We start from the raw sequence: 18,362 nt of genomic DNA, 5'->3' as shown, positions 1-18,362 counted from the left end.
ACAATTTGATAATATTGTTAAAATATTAAAACCAAACAAATATTAAGAATACCAGAATAGTATACCTTCTATACTTGCAATTTGTTTTATACATTCATCCCTATAACAATTTTTTACTATTTTAACAGTATTGTATCTATAATTCCACTAGTCACTGTTTATTAATCTTTTAATCCCAAGTTCTTGGTTTTTTCGGGCCACTTGGCATCACAGAAATGACCTAACTATATTTGAAAATGATTTACACTTTGTATGTATTTACAATGAGTAGTCTGTATTGCTGTTCAAAGCTATGGCAAATATAAGCCAATTAAACAGAGCTAATAACAGCCAACTTACATACTCTTCAGCTAAAATCTCAGATTCTCTTCAGAATTATACTCCTTGCCTATTAGTCTTTCATAATAGAAACAAATGAAAAAGATAGTTTTCTTTATTTCTTTTACAGTTAATATTACCTATTTTATTATTTAATTTTTTTGACTACAATAAAACACTAATAAAGAGAATAATAATTTAGAATGGCAGCTGACACTCAACCTCAAAAGAAAATGAATTGTTGATATAAAAAATAAGAAATTCAGATCAAAACCTAACACATAAATTTTATATTTACAACTAGTTGTTGATTAATTTCATATAAAAAACTGGTCGCTGAAGACCAAAACTTGATCTTTACAATATTTCCAGTATATGACACACAATTTTTAACATCAGTACAAGAGTATGATATTTACTCACATGAATGTAAACACTCAATAATTGTTGTGGCATCCACATAATATCCACCACACAGCACACATATTAAATGTGGATTCAGGTCGGTGACCTTTAACTTGCGTGAACATTGCATCATTTACCATATCAAAGTCACATATCGTCTAGAAAACATAACAATACAAGAAATTTATTAAAAAAAAACTACAAAACAAAAAAATACATACTATCACAGGAAAATATTTTTACAATTAAGGAAACAACAATTATTATTAAATCATTTGAGTCCAGAACTTTGCTGAAGTTTTCAATAAAACTCAATATGCTTTTAATATACTTCTATGAACGAAAACAATACTATTGATATTCCAATTTGTTCAAGGAAAATAGATGTGGTCTTGTATAGGTTTCAAAGAAACAATGGGAGATACAGAACAATTTGGCCTTATTTACCGGCTGTAAAGACAGTACTGGTCATATTATCACTAATCAATTTCTTACAGCTTACTCTTTTAATATCTTATATTACATATATAAAATAATATTATAATATAATATAATATCTTATATTATATTTTTAATTAAGAGCATATATGTTCAAAGTTATGATTATGATTTTTAAAACATTCATAAATAAATGTTATCATTACTACAACTCTTAATTAACATTATTTGAACATTCCACAAAAAAGTACATTATTAAACTAAATTTGCATAACCTAATTCACACTAAATAATAGGCTACATATGTCATTTTCTATAAAATATTTGATGACGTATTATTAAAAATTGTAGTTTCTATATAGGTAAAATTTTATTTTATTTATGAGAACGTAACAAGACACAAATTAAAATGTGAATATTAAAATTGAGGGAAAAACTTAAGATAATATAAATTTAACAAACATATGTAAAGTACTTAACAATATGTGTATATAATAAACAGATAGAATACATTAGTATTCATTTTCAATTATGTTACGCAAAAGGAAAATAAACATTTCTCGTGAAATAAGAATTACAACTCGTAAATCATTTGTTGATTTTCAAATTGTGTAATGAGTTTGTTTCTTTAGTCTCTTAAGTATAATGGCCTGTGCATTATCATAACATGCTGATTCACTAACTCAATTCTATTAGCAACATAACTAACTGCTTTGTTTCACATCCAAACAATTGCAGCTCTCAATGAGGACGGATTGCTGCAATTACGAAAACGTCCAAAATCCAGGTTTTTTTTTATTTTTGGGTTTTTTTTTTGGACACTTTTGGTCCAGTCAATTACAATAAAAAAGGGAGGTGCACAACTACATGTTACAACAGTCCTAAATCCAATATTTCAACATTCTACAGTTTATTGTTTTTGAGTTATGCAAGATACATACATACATAGACGTCACGCTGAAATTAGTCAAAATGGATTCAGGGATGGTCAAAATGGATATTTCTGATGAAATTTGAAAACCAAAATTTTTTACAATCACATACTTCCTTAAACAGTAAATAAAAACAGTAAAAACAGATTATTGGATATGATCTCAATTCAACAGGAATAATTTAATTTAAGGCTGAATTTTTGGCACATTTTCAAAGAATTTGGAAATTGCTACTGCAACGTCATGAATATGTACAAATGTATGTATGTATGTATAATTTTTTCATCTGGTCTACCGGATGCAAATCTAAACCCATTTTGATGAAACTTGGTGAGGTGTTGTAATCCTATTGGGAATAGAGCCCTATTGATTCTCAAGCATATTGGTACACAGGAACTGGAATTAGAACCAAAAAAATAGAGACTTATAACAATAATGCAAACAAAAAATGAAAAATATTTTGCTTAATATTTAAAATTAAAAATGTAATAAAAAATATTTTACAAAAGGCTTTGATAAAATGTACTTTCAATAAAACTGTATGTGCTGCAATCTAGAATATTTGATTTATAGTTAAATGTTACAATTAAATAAAGAAAATTCATTTTCACCTCCCACACCCATGGTGATGGAAATTAATGTTATAAAAAAAGCTTATTTCTATATAGTACTTTAGTTTTTCAATAATCCAAAATGTGATCTGGTATGAAATAAAGAAGGGATTGGTGTTCAAAAAATCAGTTTTGAACATATGCTACTAATATAACATAAAATATTTAAAAAAACCACCAAAAACAATATTATTTTCAAAAATCATTACAGTACTGCAACATCCTTTCTTTCTTAACAGAAACCAGAAATCCGTCCTTGACATACTGCAACAGTTTTTTTATTTTTGTTTTTTTTATAACTTCTGATATTTAACTTTAAATACATTATCATACAATACACAAACAAGATGTATGAACACTTTTATAATACAGTAATGCTATTCTTAGTTCAAGTTGGAAATTTGAGGATTATCCACAGACTGGTGTTACCAACGTTTCATGTAGCAGAGTCAAAATTCCATATTTTTTTCTATTTCATCTAGCTAGACCGTACTGTTTTGTATAAAACTTCTAGTGTCATTTATTAGTTCTTGTTCTGTTTAAATATTTCTAGAAAACAAATGAGATAATTTGACAACTTTTTTATAGTTCTCTCCAGAAAATTAATTGTTCGTGTTGTTCAGTTTCTTGAAATGGGATATCTAATTCAACAATCATGAATATTATAACAACAAAAGTGGCATTTCAATGTCTCAAATGTTTCAAAGACAGAAACAACAAAATTCATGAGCTAATCACAATCAACATTTTTTCCTGAATAAAACTGTTCATATAAATGGAAATAAGTGAAGATTTAGTTTGTCTCTCTGGAGCAACAGGACATTCTTAATTTTAATTCCATTACCACTTCCCATAACAATATATATTTTAATACTAAATTTAAATGAAAAATTTACAAGTGAAATTTTTGCAATGAGAATTTAGTAAAAAAAGAATATATTATTGTGGAATATTAACATAATAGAAACAAAGATTTGTTTGGTTTTTGTGAGCTTTTTATATTTTTATGTACATATTTTCTGTTACAACAGAAATGTAGTTACTGAAATAACTTATACATAAATTCTTGGTATTAATTCTGTTAATATGATTTGAAAATTGTGCAAATAATAGCCCAAGTCACTAAATTTTTCCTTTAATTGACAATGAGGGAGGAGTTCTATAATTGTAATTCAAAATTTTCCTACTTGAATTTAATAAAACTTTGTTTTTCTTTCTTTTTACATCCAAATTAAAATTTTCATTAAAAACGTCTAAAAAATCTGCAATTTTCAATTCATAAGTCACTAAATTCAGTTCAAACAAATCTTCATCTTCATCTTCATCTGTTGTACTATTTGGTGATACATAAACTGTGAACTTATTTCTTGTTAATTTTATTACTAATCATGGCCCATTGGTATTGATATAAATTAATTATACAATAATTTCCACTTAAAAACTATTTTTATTATTACGTCTGAGCACTTTCAGATATTAATCCATCATCAGGAACATTTATGTGTTATGGATTATTTCCTTCACAAATTAATATATAAGATGAATTTTGAATTTTTTAAAAACAAAAATTATAAATACAATTGATCATCAAAATGTAAAAATAATGTTGATGTCCGTCATGTCTCTATGAAGCTCTCAATTGTTATGTATAGATACAAATATATAACAATTGAGAGCTTCATACTGACATGATGGACAACACTGACATTATTTTTACATTTTGACGATCAATTGTTATATTTATAATTTTTATTTAAAAAAAAATTCAAAATTAATCTAATATAATTTGTGAAGGAAATAATTACAATCCATAACATAAATGTTCCAGATGATGGATTAATATCTCTGAACATGCTCTAATATAATAAGAAAATAGTTGATAAGTGGAAATTATTATATAATTAATTTATTAATTGTTCTCTATTAATTAAAAAAAAAACACACAAAAACACCACCATATCAACCAATTATGACCAAACTCATTTCTAACCACATATTCTTCTTTTTGAATATCACCAGGATATACCAGAATGAAAACAGCATACAGTCAATCCTCTTTTCCACACTTAATTATTGCTTTTGAATTGAATTGCAAACCTCTATACTCATAAATGCAAACATTCGTCATTGTTTAACCATGTTTCTCTGTGATCACCACAATCCTAGTTTGCAGGAGTACAGTTTCAGTTATTAACTCTTGACTGTGTGGCTTTAAATTATGAATGTTGTATATTACCGAAGATAAACCTAAAGGGCCAGCACAACTCAGAAATTTGTGGCATTTTTCACTCAGTATTTTTAGCTGATGAATATCAGTCAAACTATTTAAATGTGCTTTGTAGATTCAAGTTCAAATTTAAATGATTAAATTTTTAAATTAAGGTTTTAATCTGAATACACAATCTTTTGAGCAATGAAGTTCATGAAAACATAAACTAGTTGATCATGCACCAATCAAAATCATACATTTCACTATTCTATGTACCACCTTGAGATTTTTTGAATGTTAATGCACATATCTCCAATAAAGGAAACTATGCTACATAGTTACAAAAAAAAAAAATGTTGATAATATGCACTTTAATAATAATAATTTATTCATTTGTCAACATAATGTTAAAATAGAATTTGTCATACATAGTACATAAAGACATAATAAAAAATAAAATACAATATTAGTTAAAGTACACCTACAGATATTAAAAACATACATAATATATCCAAATATAACAACACCATATTTTCATTTTCCCAAATGAAAATACTTGGAAAAATGATATTTTCCAAATATCACTGGAAAATATTCAATGATCTTTCCAATATCATTGGAAACAACCTTGGATATTTCCAAGGATCTAAACATACGGACACTTGTCCATATGTTTATCATACTCCAGGAATTCAATCAATGAATAAACGGGTTCTCAACTAACCACCGATGCAGTTTAATTTAAAAGCCACATGAGACAGCATCTGCACTATCAAAAGAAGTGCACTGAACAAATACACACCTCTTCAAGTCCAACTATCCTTCACAAATCTTCAGTCTTACCAATGGATGGATATAGAGCTTGTTTTTGCCTTCTAACATTCCTGTGAAAATCAGACCTTTTATTATAATTATTTAGATTTTTTTCACGTTGCAACATGTGTAGATTAATCACAGTCATGATTTTTAATTTAATAAACAAAGGTTTGCAGTGTTCCACATTACCCTTATTCAACATTACTTTACAGTCCCATTCTGATATGATAAGATATCTTGAATACGAGCCGACTGCCCCCACACATGAATATCGTATTAAGGTGACACTGAAATAGGCTAAAATAAACCTTATGCTAACTGTCAATTGTCAAGCTCTATTTTAATTTTCTAATCACAAACACTACTCTTGACATTCTGCTACACAAATGTATAATGTGAGCCTTTCCATGTGAGGGTGGGATCTAAATAAAATCCCAAACATTTCATCTCATCAAAAACATTGGTCAACTCTCTCAAACTAAAGGTAATAAACCTGATTGTTGTTAACATTCAGAATCAAGTCGTTACAAGAAAACAATCTCTTTACCCTGAGAAAGTTAGCTGCCTGCTTTTCTTCTAATTTTTTTTAGATTTGAATCAACCAACAAAAGAGTTGTATCATCAGCACAGAAAACTGGTGGTGGAGAAGGGTGCAATTATCATAACAACAAAAAGAAAAGGACCCAATATAGTACCTTGTGGGGCGCCAAATTTATTTACACAGAGTATACCAATAATAATCACCACCTGCCTTCTGGTCAATAAGTATGACTGAAGCAGCCTCAAAGAATGTACCTCAATACCAAACAATGACAATATTTCTTTATGACTAGATTATGTGAAACTACATCAAAGGCTTTTGACTAATCACATATTGTTAAGAAAATAAATTTTATTTTTCAGGTTGTCTAAAATCTGATTAACACTCTGGAGCATTGACTGTAGACCTTTCTACACAAAAACTGAACTGAATGACAGAAATCAAATCATACATAAACACAATTATGTACAACCTATCTGTAAATTACACCCTCAATAATTTTGAGATGATTGGTATCAGACTAATTGGCCTGTAATTGTCAGGCTGCCATTTATCACATTTTTTAAAAATTGGTACAATTCTAAAAATCTTAAGTTTTTCAGGAAACACTCCAAGAAAAATATATAATTTACAAAGTATATCAATGGATTCAGAATCATAGGCAATATTTCTTCTTTTTTTTATGAGATAACTCATAAAATTGTCACTGATTGAATTAGAGAAATTAATTACCACATCAATATCTTCTTCGGGAACTTAACACCAATAAAATTTATTATTTACCTGCCTATTGAACCCAAAATTGCCAATATTCAAAAGAAGACTATTTATTCATCATTATCTTCATTGAGAATACCACTTGCCATATTAATAACATTACTAATAAAGTGTTCATTTAAAACACCAGGGATCCATAGTCAATAGTATCAAATCCACCTCTACTTATATCACCTTCATTTTTACTTAAACTCCCATAAAACCTTACACTTATTTGATGATTTCATAATACAGTCTATATAAGCCTTCTTCTTCACCATTTCTAGCTGTTTCCTTAATTAGGATCCTGCATCTCTCCTTCAATAGCTCCAGACCACATGCTTTAGCTAAATCACCCAATATCAAAACTCAATCTTTAAACTGTCTTCAAGCAAATGTTATACCATTTAACTGTGAATGAGTTGGCCCTATCATTTACTCTCATGGGAAAAGAGACTTCTAATACCTCGCATAAAAATTTAAAGAAACATTCAAATCTGTCAGCTGGCTCACATGATTCAACCAGTTTGGCAAGTAAAAACTTATGAAAAACTGTGAAAATTTGATAAACCTCCTCATCTGAAAAATGCTGGAAAATAGCATTTCTGTTGTTTATTTCAAAGTTTCAATAAAAACTAACATAACTGCATCCAGGTCAGAAACACCAAGATCAACCATTTGCACCTACAAATGGAAATACTCCAGATGTTTCCACCTGGAGTGGAAACACCAGGTAGTTAAGGGCCAGGTTTCCACCTGGAGCTTAACTATGTATGGCAAAACTAGAAATAATGTAATCAAAACAAGTTTCCTCAAGTTGGCTCAAAACTAGAGACGTATAAATTATATGATTTAAACAATCCCAATCTTGTCACTCTTTGTGAATCTAATTAATGTCTATATTTAAATCAGTGCAAAGAAAAATATTATGCCTTTCTCTATCTAATTAAAGTTAAACATTAACCAAGAAGATTGTGTAACATAACAAACTCCCCTTATGAAGAGTGGCACAGTGATAACACTACCAAATTTAAATCTGTAAGCAGCATGCCTCAAAATCCTTTTCAGTGCAAACGTTATCTACACACAATATATAAAACTTATGATTATCCCAAAGGAATAATACATAAGTCACCATTTTTAAAAAGTGAATGGGAACGGGAGCCTGAGCTTACAACATAACCAGAGTCAATTTCACCAGATACAGGTGAGTAGTCAATTTATTAGTCAATTAGGCGAGTAGTAATTTACCAGGTCAATTTCAACAGAATCCAGCCAGTGTTCAATTAAACACAAGACATGGCTTATGGTCATAGCAAAACTGTTCAAACCCCAAATTTTTATTACTTAAACACTTAATATTTAATTGCATAATTAAAAAACTACCATGCTTATCATTTATCTCATTAATTCACAGAGAAGACCTTGAAATTCCTGGGATTTCTGCAGAAAGTTAACTTATCATAAACCTCTGTTTGTTGTAGACAAAATCATCAACACGCATAACCAGTCATACCAAAGTGACAAACTTGCGTCACCTTAGTCACAGACATCTGTTCGCCCTTCTTTAAATTTCCTACACCATTCCTGTGCACTAACATCACTCATAAAATTTTCACCATACACTAGGCTCATTCTGCAATGGATTTCGCCAAATCCTTCTACTTGCAGAAAACCTATCACACTTCGCAACTCACACTTGGCAGAAGCATTTATTGTAGCGGCCATGTTCAACTGCCTGTAACTCGGTTCAAACTGATGCATTGGAGCCTGCAATGGCAGTAGTTGTAGTGGGGGGGGGGGGGGCAATTGCACGATGCACACAGAGCTGGCTCCCACCTATCTCTTGTTTACTTAGATTCATGATCAGAGGTTGAAAAAATAAACAGCAGTCATACACATACACTCACCTAAATTCTCTTCAAATTCAATGTGTTCTATCAGTGCCACTCTTTACTAATCTATCAGTCACATCGATGCTAGTTGTTATCATGTATTGGTTACCCAGTAAGAATTGCAATATATATGGTAATTTACCAAAGTCCATAGCTTCATTTGATATACTTTGGAACCCAAGCTGATTAGTTGGGAGTTATTTTTGTAGCCAATGTACATGCCACCCTGGGGGTATTTATAAAATTTCCTCGTGCTAGCTCACCATCGTCCCAGAATTGTCAACAAAATTTTTTTAGAAATAATCTAATAGCATCTAGACACTTAATATAACATTGTTGGATATAAACCTGCTTTTTTAAATTGTCTCTTCATGTGACAACCTTAGTCCATCTTGTATGTGTTTACATCAATGAGAATTTAACATCACTCTGCACATACCTTGAACTAGAGGATACAATATGTCCTCTGTATAAACATCAGCTGCTGTGTAACTCCATAGCAATAAACTTAACAAACAAAGTTTAAAGTTGGTTTTCCCTAGCTTTACATCTACCTCACTTGGCATAAATATTTTAAATTGACACAAAAAACTTGTCATAACTCAAATATCTATTAATGAAAGCAATTTTTTTTGTATTATGGATATGAAAATGACATTTTATACATTTACTCAAACCTTTCAACTTGGTTTCAATTCTAAATAAAACTAGATTAGTTTTTCAGAGGTAAATTTTTCAGCCTGTTACCAAATTATTCTGTAGGCGTGTTCAAGCAAGTGAGTGAAAGTTACAAGAAAATTTCACATTTTTGTTACATTTATGTTTCACTGCAATCAGAAAATTGGATTGTGAGATAATCCAATTCTCTGGCCTAGATCCTTGCTTTTATCTTTGAGCCCTTTTCGGCTCCCATGAGCCCAAATGACTCCCACACACAGCCCTTACAAGAAGTTTAGGGAAACACCTACTTTTCTAGGTATTTTGTAAGTGGTAAGAATAAGCTATTCTTAAGTTACAGTGAGAATAAGAATGAAAATTGTTACTTTTAAATAAAAATAACTCACTGGTACCACTTACTTGCACATCATTCCACAGTTAATGCAACAGGTATTTATCATAAAAAATACTATAACATTTAAGTACACAATTAAACATTTCATTCAACATAATTTCTGCCTTTTTCTGCAGTCAAAAAATTGCATTAGCAAGAAGAGGTTTATCAGCTTTTGATAAAAAATAAATTTAGGGAACAAATTTTTTTACTCACAGACAGTTTTGAATTTTAGCATAACACATCCAGTTTCAGAATTTGAAAATTTAATGTAACTTTGAAGAAAATGGAAAGAATGGAAGAAAACTGCTGATATCATGTTTCTGCCCATTAAATAACATTAACTTAGATGGGCAGGTTAAAACCAAATAGCAGTAAGATATCTCACAATCTTATGTGGCTCATACTTTACTTCATTTCCTTCACAAAATAAAAAATTTGAATTAAACTTGCACCTTTCTTCATGATAGGAACATTTAATGTTTGAGATTATGTAGACTACTCGTATTGTTTTTTTTTAGTGCATAAATTTTGTTAAAACCAATAAATCATAAAATAATTGTTCAGTTTATACACACTTAAAGAATTTTTGTTAAATTTCAAGATGTAACCAGAGAATATTTAAAGCAATTATCTCTTTTAGTTTTTATTAAGGAGATCTTTGTTTAGTTTTCCTTAGTTCTTTTACTTATAAATAATTATCTTTTCTCAGGATTACCCATAAAAAAATATGTTTAAATTTTTATTTGCCTGACTTAGAAATATGTATAACTACATTTTATACTAACATAATCATTTTATTATACTTACAGCAACGCCCGACTTCTTAGTTGTTCAAATGCTCACCCCATAACTAACTGAAAAAAAAACAATACAATTATTAAAAATTAAATAAGTTCATAAAACTAAAAAAAGTTGAGGTGAAACAAGATCCACAAGCTTGAGATAAACAAATGACAAGTATGGATAATAAGATCACATATTCATGATCTTAGTACTCATACTTTATGCAAATACCTTTCTTTATGAAAAGTATCATATGAATCATTATTTATTTACATATGTGCATTTGTGCATATAATTCATTATATTATACAAAAATTTGCTATCTGGTTATTTATATTTACTAATGGCTACTAATCAAAAATACATAAAAATCTGAAATTATATTTATCAGATTTTCTTTACATTAGAATATCAACAATTAAATTATTAATTACATAGAATTACTGATAATTCTTTTTGGTGTTTATATGGTTAATGGAAATTCTGTTACTGATTTTCTGATAACCTATTGTTTGTTGAATTTCAGACAGAAGAGAAGGTTAATTCAGACACAAAAGTAATAAAAGGCAAGTATAAAGAATAAAAATAATAGATAAATATAGGGATGTCAAATATGAATCTAATTTCAAGCTTTTTGTTCAGCAAAACATTTCTCTGATTAAATTCTTAATTGCATTGCAATTAAGGTTAAAATTCTGAGGCGATTGATTATCCAAAACATCTTATAAATACGTCTTTCAAGAAATCGAAGTCATTAAGAAATAAGCAAAAATTTAATTTTTATGTATTTGATAATAACTAAACCAGTACCTCCTTAAAGTTAGTTATCATTTGTGATAGCACAAGTACTGTATTTATTTGGGTACCGCCCGCACTTTTTTTCTTGGAATTGGAAAGAAAAAATAAGGGTCCAGAGCTTACTTGAAACATAGCCTTTAGCCAGGATAATTTACGTAAAAACGTTTTCTTAGAAGTACCTAAATTCAATCACATAAATATAGTTACATTAGGCTTTCGTTTATCAATACCAGATGCTTATACAGAATACATCCTTAATTATTAACATCCTGTTCACATTATCGATAGGAACGAAGTTATGGTATTTTTATAAAACTGATTCATTCTGTATAGGCTGCATCTGGTTCTAATGACAATACGGTTACAGTACGAATACGGTCATTGTCGTCTCGTCTATTCGCCATAGTCATTGTATGTTTGTATATGTGGACGGTTATGTGCATTTTATCTGTTTAGTTTATCTTGTAAAGTTTAATACAGTGATTTATTTTAATTACAGCATTAAAATGAGTACAAAAGGGCAGCGTCTATGATCTTTTACAATAAATTAAAAACTGCACGTTAAAGAGGCTGAAAAAACTGGAAATCAGGCGGCAGAAAGAAAATTTGACGTAGATGAAAGCTGCATTCAAGACTGGCGTAGAAGAAACAACTTCTGGTGAAAGGCACTGGTAATAAAAGGGCTTTTTGTGGCTTAAAACCAAAATACACAGAATAGAAAAAAAATTGTATGACTTAGTTATGGAAAAAAGAAAATGCGGTTATGCTGTCACGACAGAAATGTGTCAATCATATACTCATGAAATCACTAAATAATTGAATAAAGTTGATTTTAAAGCAAGCTGTGAATAGATAACACGATTTTTGCCAGAAATGATTTGTCAATAAGACAAAAGATGATCATTTCTCAACGACTTCCAGACGCTTACGAACAAAAAATATTACATTTTCACAAATGCATAATAAATCTTCAAAAAGATAAAGGTTATCAATAGGAAACGCTGATCAAACCCCGTATATTTTGAAATGCCATTTGACAAAACCGTAAACAAAACGATTCACACTGGTGGTAATGAAAAACAAAGGTATAGTGTTATGCTTTGGATTACTTCTGATGGTTCAAAATTATCTCCATACATTGTTTCTAAAAGAAAAACTCTTCCCACCATACCGGTAAATGGAGTTTTAGCACAGAAATCAGGCTGGTTGGACAAAACCTTAATTTTAGATTGGATCAGGTGTGTATGGCAAAAGTGATCAGGAGATTTACTTAATAAAAAAAATACTGGTATGCTAGTAATGGATAGTTATCAGGGGCATACGACTGATAAAGTGAAAGGCATTTTAAAAAAGGGTGTAACAGACAAAGTAATAATTCCAGGCGGATTGACATCTCTATTGCAACCACTAGATGTTTGCATTAATAATGCGTTCAAATCTACATTAAAACAACTGTACAGTAAATGGATGGCTGATGAAAATTTCTTTCTCATGCCTACAGGAAGAATCAAACGCCCAGATTTTAACCAGATTTGTGTTTGGATAAAAAAGATGCTTGGGAAGGTACTTCCACGGAATTAGTAAGGAAAAGTTTAAAAAAATGCAAAATATCTAATGAACTTGATGGTAGTGAAGGCGATCGATCACCTTTGGCAAAGCGACATGGGGACTACCGGTAACTCGACAAATTATACTTAGATGTTTCACAAATATTTCTTAGCGTATATCTAGAAGTTACAATTCCTTTAGCAATCAATGCATAGTTCTTTTTATGTATCACTTTCCCAATTTTTTTTAACAAGGTTCTCAAATTTTTAACAAAATCTTTATTCACCCTTTTAAAAAAATAGAAAAAATCATGGTCATCTCTTGTTTTCATTAATAAATAATGCTATTGCAACATAACAGTAGTGATCTGAAAGAAAATAATATGAACAAAAGGATAAAAAGTTATTTTTAGGTAAAACTGGTAATCAATGTAATAAAGAATTGCAATAAATAATCTATGAATGATTGAACAGAAAAATGGGAGCGTTATAATGTAGTCATTATATTATTACTATTATTATTATCAATATTTTTATATACTTATTGGGATATTTTTTATTCTTTTTAATTCATTGAAATTTTTTTAAACTATAGTTTTAATAAGATATCTCTAATGATAAATTGATTAACCACAATAACATTTAATTTTTGACAATCCCATCTTGGCGAAACAGTTCCCTCTCTTCAAAGATTAAATCTAATAAAGCTGAAAGTCTTTTAATGACCCAATGATTTAGTGGTTTTAAAAATATTTAACTACAAATGAAAGTACATGCACACATATGTATAACACACTTTCATGTCATTATTTTTAATATAAAAATGATAAATTTTTATTTACTTGGAGAAAATAATTTATAAAATTTAAAGGTAATCAAACAAGTAAATGAAAAATAATCATGAAAATTTGAAAAACTATGATGAACTGTGCATTAACAATGATGTTTTTCTCAAACCAGCTTTCCAGCTACTGCTTGGTCTGGGTGTATGTGTATGTGTATGTGTGCATGTGCTTGTGTGTGTATAAACAAATGAACTTCCATTAGTATAAACAATTCTGCTACTAGCTTCCAGGCCTGATGTAGCTTCAGATGTAGTACAATAACGTAAGTGTAAATGTACCACTAAACATGTATTCTGGAATAGACTCGCATCAATCACTCCTGAGACATGTGACATCCACCACCAAAAAATACTGGTATCTACAGTCTAGCATTCAAATCCATATGCATTAACAATGATACAATATAAAAAATAATTTCCTTAGTACAGTAATGGTCAAAGAACAACAAAATTTTAAAAAACATAATGTATACCAAATTAAATCTGTTCACTTTTATGGAATTTTATCAACAAGTTATTTAAATAGCAAAATGAGTCAATTAAATTTTTCAAGAGCAAATGTTCTTTTTCTCTAGTTATATCATATAAATAAATACTAGGTAACTTTCCGTCTTTTGAAATGACCCAAGATTATTTTCAAAAATTTAATAGCTCAATGGAAACAAACAACAGATTTAAAAATAAAAACAATGGAATTTATTATTTTATTATTACAGTGAAAAGTTGATAAATATGTTATTTTTCGGGTGACTAATTATAGGAAGTGCAGTGTCAAATATACGGCAGCATTTGCAACATTCTGACACCATATAAATTAGGCTAGATAATTTTCAATGTTATTTATTTAGTCCCTGTATATTTTTATTTCTCCACTTTGTCAAACCCTACATTTGTTTAATATATTGCATGAGGTGTCCAGATCAACTAAGTTATAATGGTGATTTACTCTTGTATGGTGGAAGATAAGGAAAATTAAGGGCAGCTTATTTAAAAGTAAAGTATAAAGTACTTTTTACAAGCCAACATTTTATTTTGATAAATGAATACACCAGACAAATCACAATCACCTTTGAACATCAACACTGCCCGCAAGTGCTAGTTTAGTTAATATGAGGGGATGGTTTTCCATCACAAATTTAAAACACTGAATAACAGATATGTTCTACAACTGACGACTTTGTTTAGATCCCACTTTTATTCATGATTGAACATTACTTTAGATAAGCCTAATTTACTAATTAGTTCTAGTAATTCATAATTTGGAAATGAAAATGGAATAGCTTAAAACATGTTAAAACTACTAATAGTTGAACAATATCTCAATCGATAAAAAGTGAATGTTTTAACTTTTACTTAAAATAAAAATCCATTAAAAATTGTATACAATTTTATTAAATTGTATAACTGTTATTTTTAAATTAAGTTACAAATTGTTAGATTTATAAATTTACAGTATAACAACTTTCTCCCAACAAAAAAGCTTCAAACTACAGCTATTTCATTAAGTTTCAAATGTTACATGAGAAAATTTAACAATTATTTGTGACTATAAGCAAACTAATTCTGTGATGATATATAAAAATTATTTAATAAGAATTTCAAAAATGTCACAGATTTAAAATAGCTTGGTTGAATAGTATAGCTATTTATGAAATTATACACAGTTGCTAATTCATCAGAATCTTTGATTTAGATGAAATATACCTTTTAAATTTGAAATATACCTTATTTGGGACCTAACTTATTTATTACAATTTAAATTATTCATTGTATCATTGTACTGCCTTTCTCCTCAGTAATTCCCTTATACTGTATCCTTACAAAACATGTTATACTTCAGCACTGTACAAGTGTAATATATTATTTTCAGACTAAATAATCTGATTTCAGTGAAATTAAATTAAGAATGAGATTAGATTCACTTAAGACTAAATTAATTTAGAATAATTCTTTTAAATGCTTGATTAATATTTGGTGAGTAATGTATAGCTAGGAATAGGCCTGAAATGATTTAGATTATTAGGTTTTTAAGCTTAAGGTGTGGGGGTTTACATAAATGTGTCATGAGCATTATTTATGGAGTAAATAACTTGATTTACATAAAATGTAATTGGGTTTAGTTAGCTCAAGGTTAGGTTGGTTCATAAATAATTAAAAAATTTGACAGAACTTACAGTTTTTTAACTGATTATGTCATAACTGAAGATTCTCCTCAACTTAACCTAACTTTTTTTTTTACCTCTGGCACCACTGTTAGGTATAGCTTCAGACAATGGGATGAATGATTTGTAGCATGTGTGAAAATGCCATGTCTGACCGGGATTCGAACCCAGGGCCTCCAACTGAAAGGGCAAGACACTACCATTCACACCACAGAGGCTGGCATGGTAACTTAACATAACCAAATTTAACCTTATTCTTAACTAAATTTAACTGAAACCAAATTACTTAAGTCAACAAATAATGTATATTACACATGTATAGTGCAAGATAACAATTGTGGATGTGGATACTGTGCAGCTTACAAGGGAGATAACTTGGGTGAAAGTGGTTTCTGATTAATAATTTCAATTATAACATACAACTTAGATCCTAAATAAAAGATATTTAAAATTCCAGCTAAATCAGAGGCGAGTCTGTAATTACAGATGGCCTAAAATGTTTGACATTGTGCAGAGGCTAAATTAAAACTTTCTACAAAAGTTATTATAAATATAAATATTAGAATATGTGCTCATGGAATTTACCATGAATAATTCTAATGAAGAAGACGAAATGTGGCAGTTAGAGGACAAAGTGCAGGAAATCCTGCACTTAAGTTAAATTAACTTTAACTTATATATAAGCTGTACACAGAACTTTTATCAAGTTGTCTAATTATGATGATAGTTGTTTAATTATGAATGAAATAAACTGTTTTACACATACGGTAATAGCCTATTCAATTTTGAAAAATTGTAAATAATAATGGGAATATACAAAATAAAAAGACAATCAACTTAATCCATGAAATTTCTATTTTTTTTACCAATTTAAGCAAAAATCTGGAAAAAATAAAAGAAATAATGAAGATTTGGCTCTTAACTAGATATACGTAAATTTTGATGGCAAATTTAAATATGCACATTTTTAAACATAAAAGAATTTTAAATGCAAAATTTTTAAATGACTGTAAAGTTAAGAGAGGTCAACCAAATTAATTGTTTACATAGTTTTTAATTGTAATGTTCTTTTTTTATGGCCAATAAACAAAACTGATAACATTTCACAGATAATAGAACGCTATCATTGTTAAAAGGCATGCCTTACTTTTTACTGACCTTAAAAAGGTATGATAATCATTAAATTCATTCCTTACAGATAGAAAGTGAACATACACATTGTGTAATATGTTTAATGTGCACACTACATCTTAGCTGTTAATATACTGATAATACAAGAGATTTAGCCTCTATTTTGACTAAGAAAAGCTTAATGTGAATTCACCCCTAACTAGTTCATATTGTAAAAAACTACTTTAAATAGTATAGCAAAATTTCAATACTAATGTGCTGAGAAAAGTTCACGACCTACTTATAAATATATAATAAACACAATTCTTTAAAAGACACAAACACTCCTGAACTCTGTAATGTTACAGTACAAATACTCTACACCAACTTGGCTGATTACAATGTTATTACCAAATTTAAATTGTAATCCAGGGTAATTGCAAAATTTTAATTCAATACATAAAAGAGAACCCTTCTAAAAAATATGACATGTCATTCACCTACAAATGAATACAGGAGTCAATGGTAATAAAATAATCTTAAACAATAAGGCATAAATTTAAAACAAAATTTACTGAAATCTGATATTTGGTATTTATACAAACAAATGACCTAATTAACATTAAATAATTAATACAAATTATACCTGTTAAAAATAATTATAGTGTATTACAGCGCTCAAAAACCTACTAACCGACAGAAAAACTTCATACACTAAGCATAAACAAATAAATACATTTCCACAGAACTGACCTAGCCTCAATATAACCTAAGGTAAAAAATGATCAAACTCGAGGGAAATTATAGTATAAACAAGTTCACAACACCTGTAAACAAACGTCAAAAAATTTTCAAGACCATACAATTATTATCACATAAACAGACAGTTTCTAGATAATTACAAAATAACATGACAGCCATATTGTAACGCGTAAAAATTAGGATTAGCGATTTGCTTCTACTGACCTCAAAACTAAACGTAATAAACAAAACATAGCATCGTCGTCATTAAACATGATTAATCGCAAATGAAAAAAAAATTGTTAAGAAAAATTATATGCGATATAAAATTTGTAATACTTCTCAAAATACACTAAAACAAAAATTACGAAAATAAACACAAATACAAAAAAATCAAGCAGT

At 29.0% G+C, this 18,362-nt stretch overlaps 1 protein-coding gene across 4 annotated transcripts in view; it reads right to left on the bottom strand.

Annotated features, from left to right (window-relative positions):
- LOC142329332 (uncharacterized) overlaps positions 1-18,362 on the bottom strand; it is a 69,600-nt gene that overhangs the window by 51,202 nt on the left and 36 nt on the right. Inside the window, exons 1-4 of one of the 4 annotated variants that reach the window (XM_075373837.1) lie at positions 18,186-18,355; positions 10,783-10,829; positions 5,716-5,797; positions 742-881 (exon numbers count right to left, since the gene is read on the bottom strand). In XM_075373837.1, the coding sequence (XP_075229952.1) occupies positions 742-856 (115 nt within the window). In that variant the 5' untranslated portion in view covers positions 857-881; positions 5,716-5,797; positions 10,783-10,829; positions 18,186-18,355. Of the gene's footprint in view, positions 1-741; positions 882-5,715; positions 5,798-10,782; positions 10,830-18,185; positions 18,356-18,362 lie in introns of those variants that run through there. The other 3 variants (XM_075373846.1, XM_075373822.1, XM_075373829.1) reach the window with 3 other exon arrangements.

The sequence above is a fragment of the Lycorma delicatula genome, chromosome 1 (assembly GCF_047948215.1).
Source record: "Lycorma delicatula isolate Av1 chromosome 1, ASM4794821v1, whole genome shotgun sequence".
Classification (NCBI taxonomy): domain Eukaryota; kingdom Metazoa; phylum Arthropoda; class Insecta; order Hemiptera; family Fulgoridae; genus Lycorma; species Lycorma delicatula.
This window is presented reverse-complemented; position numbering and strand designations above follow the sequence as displayed.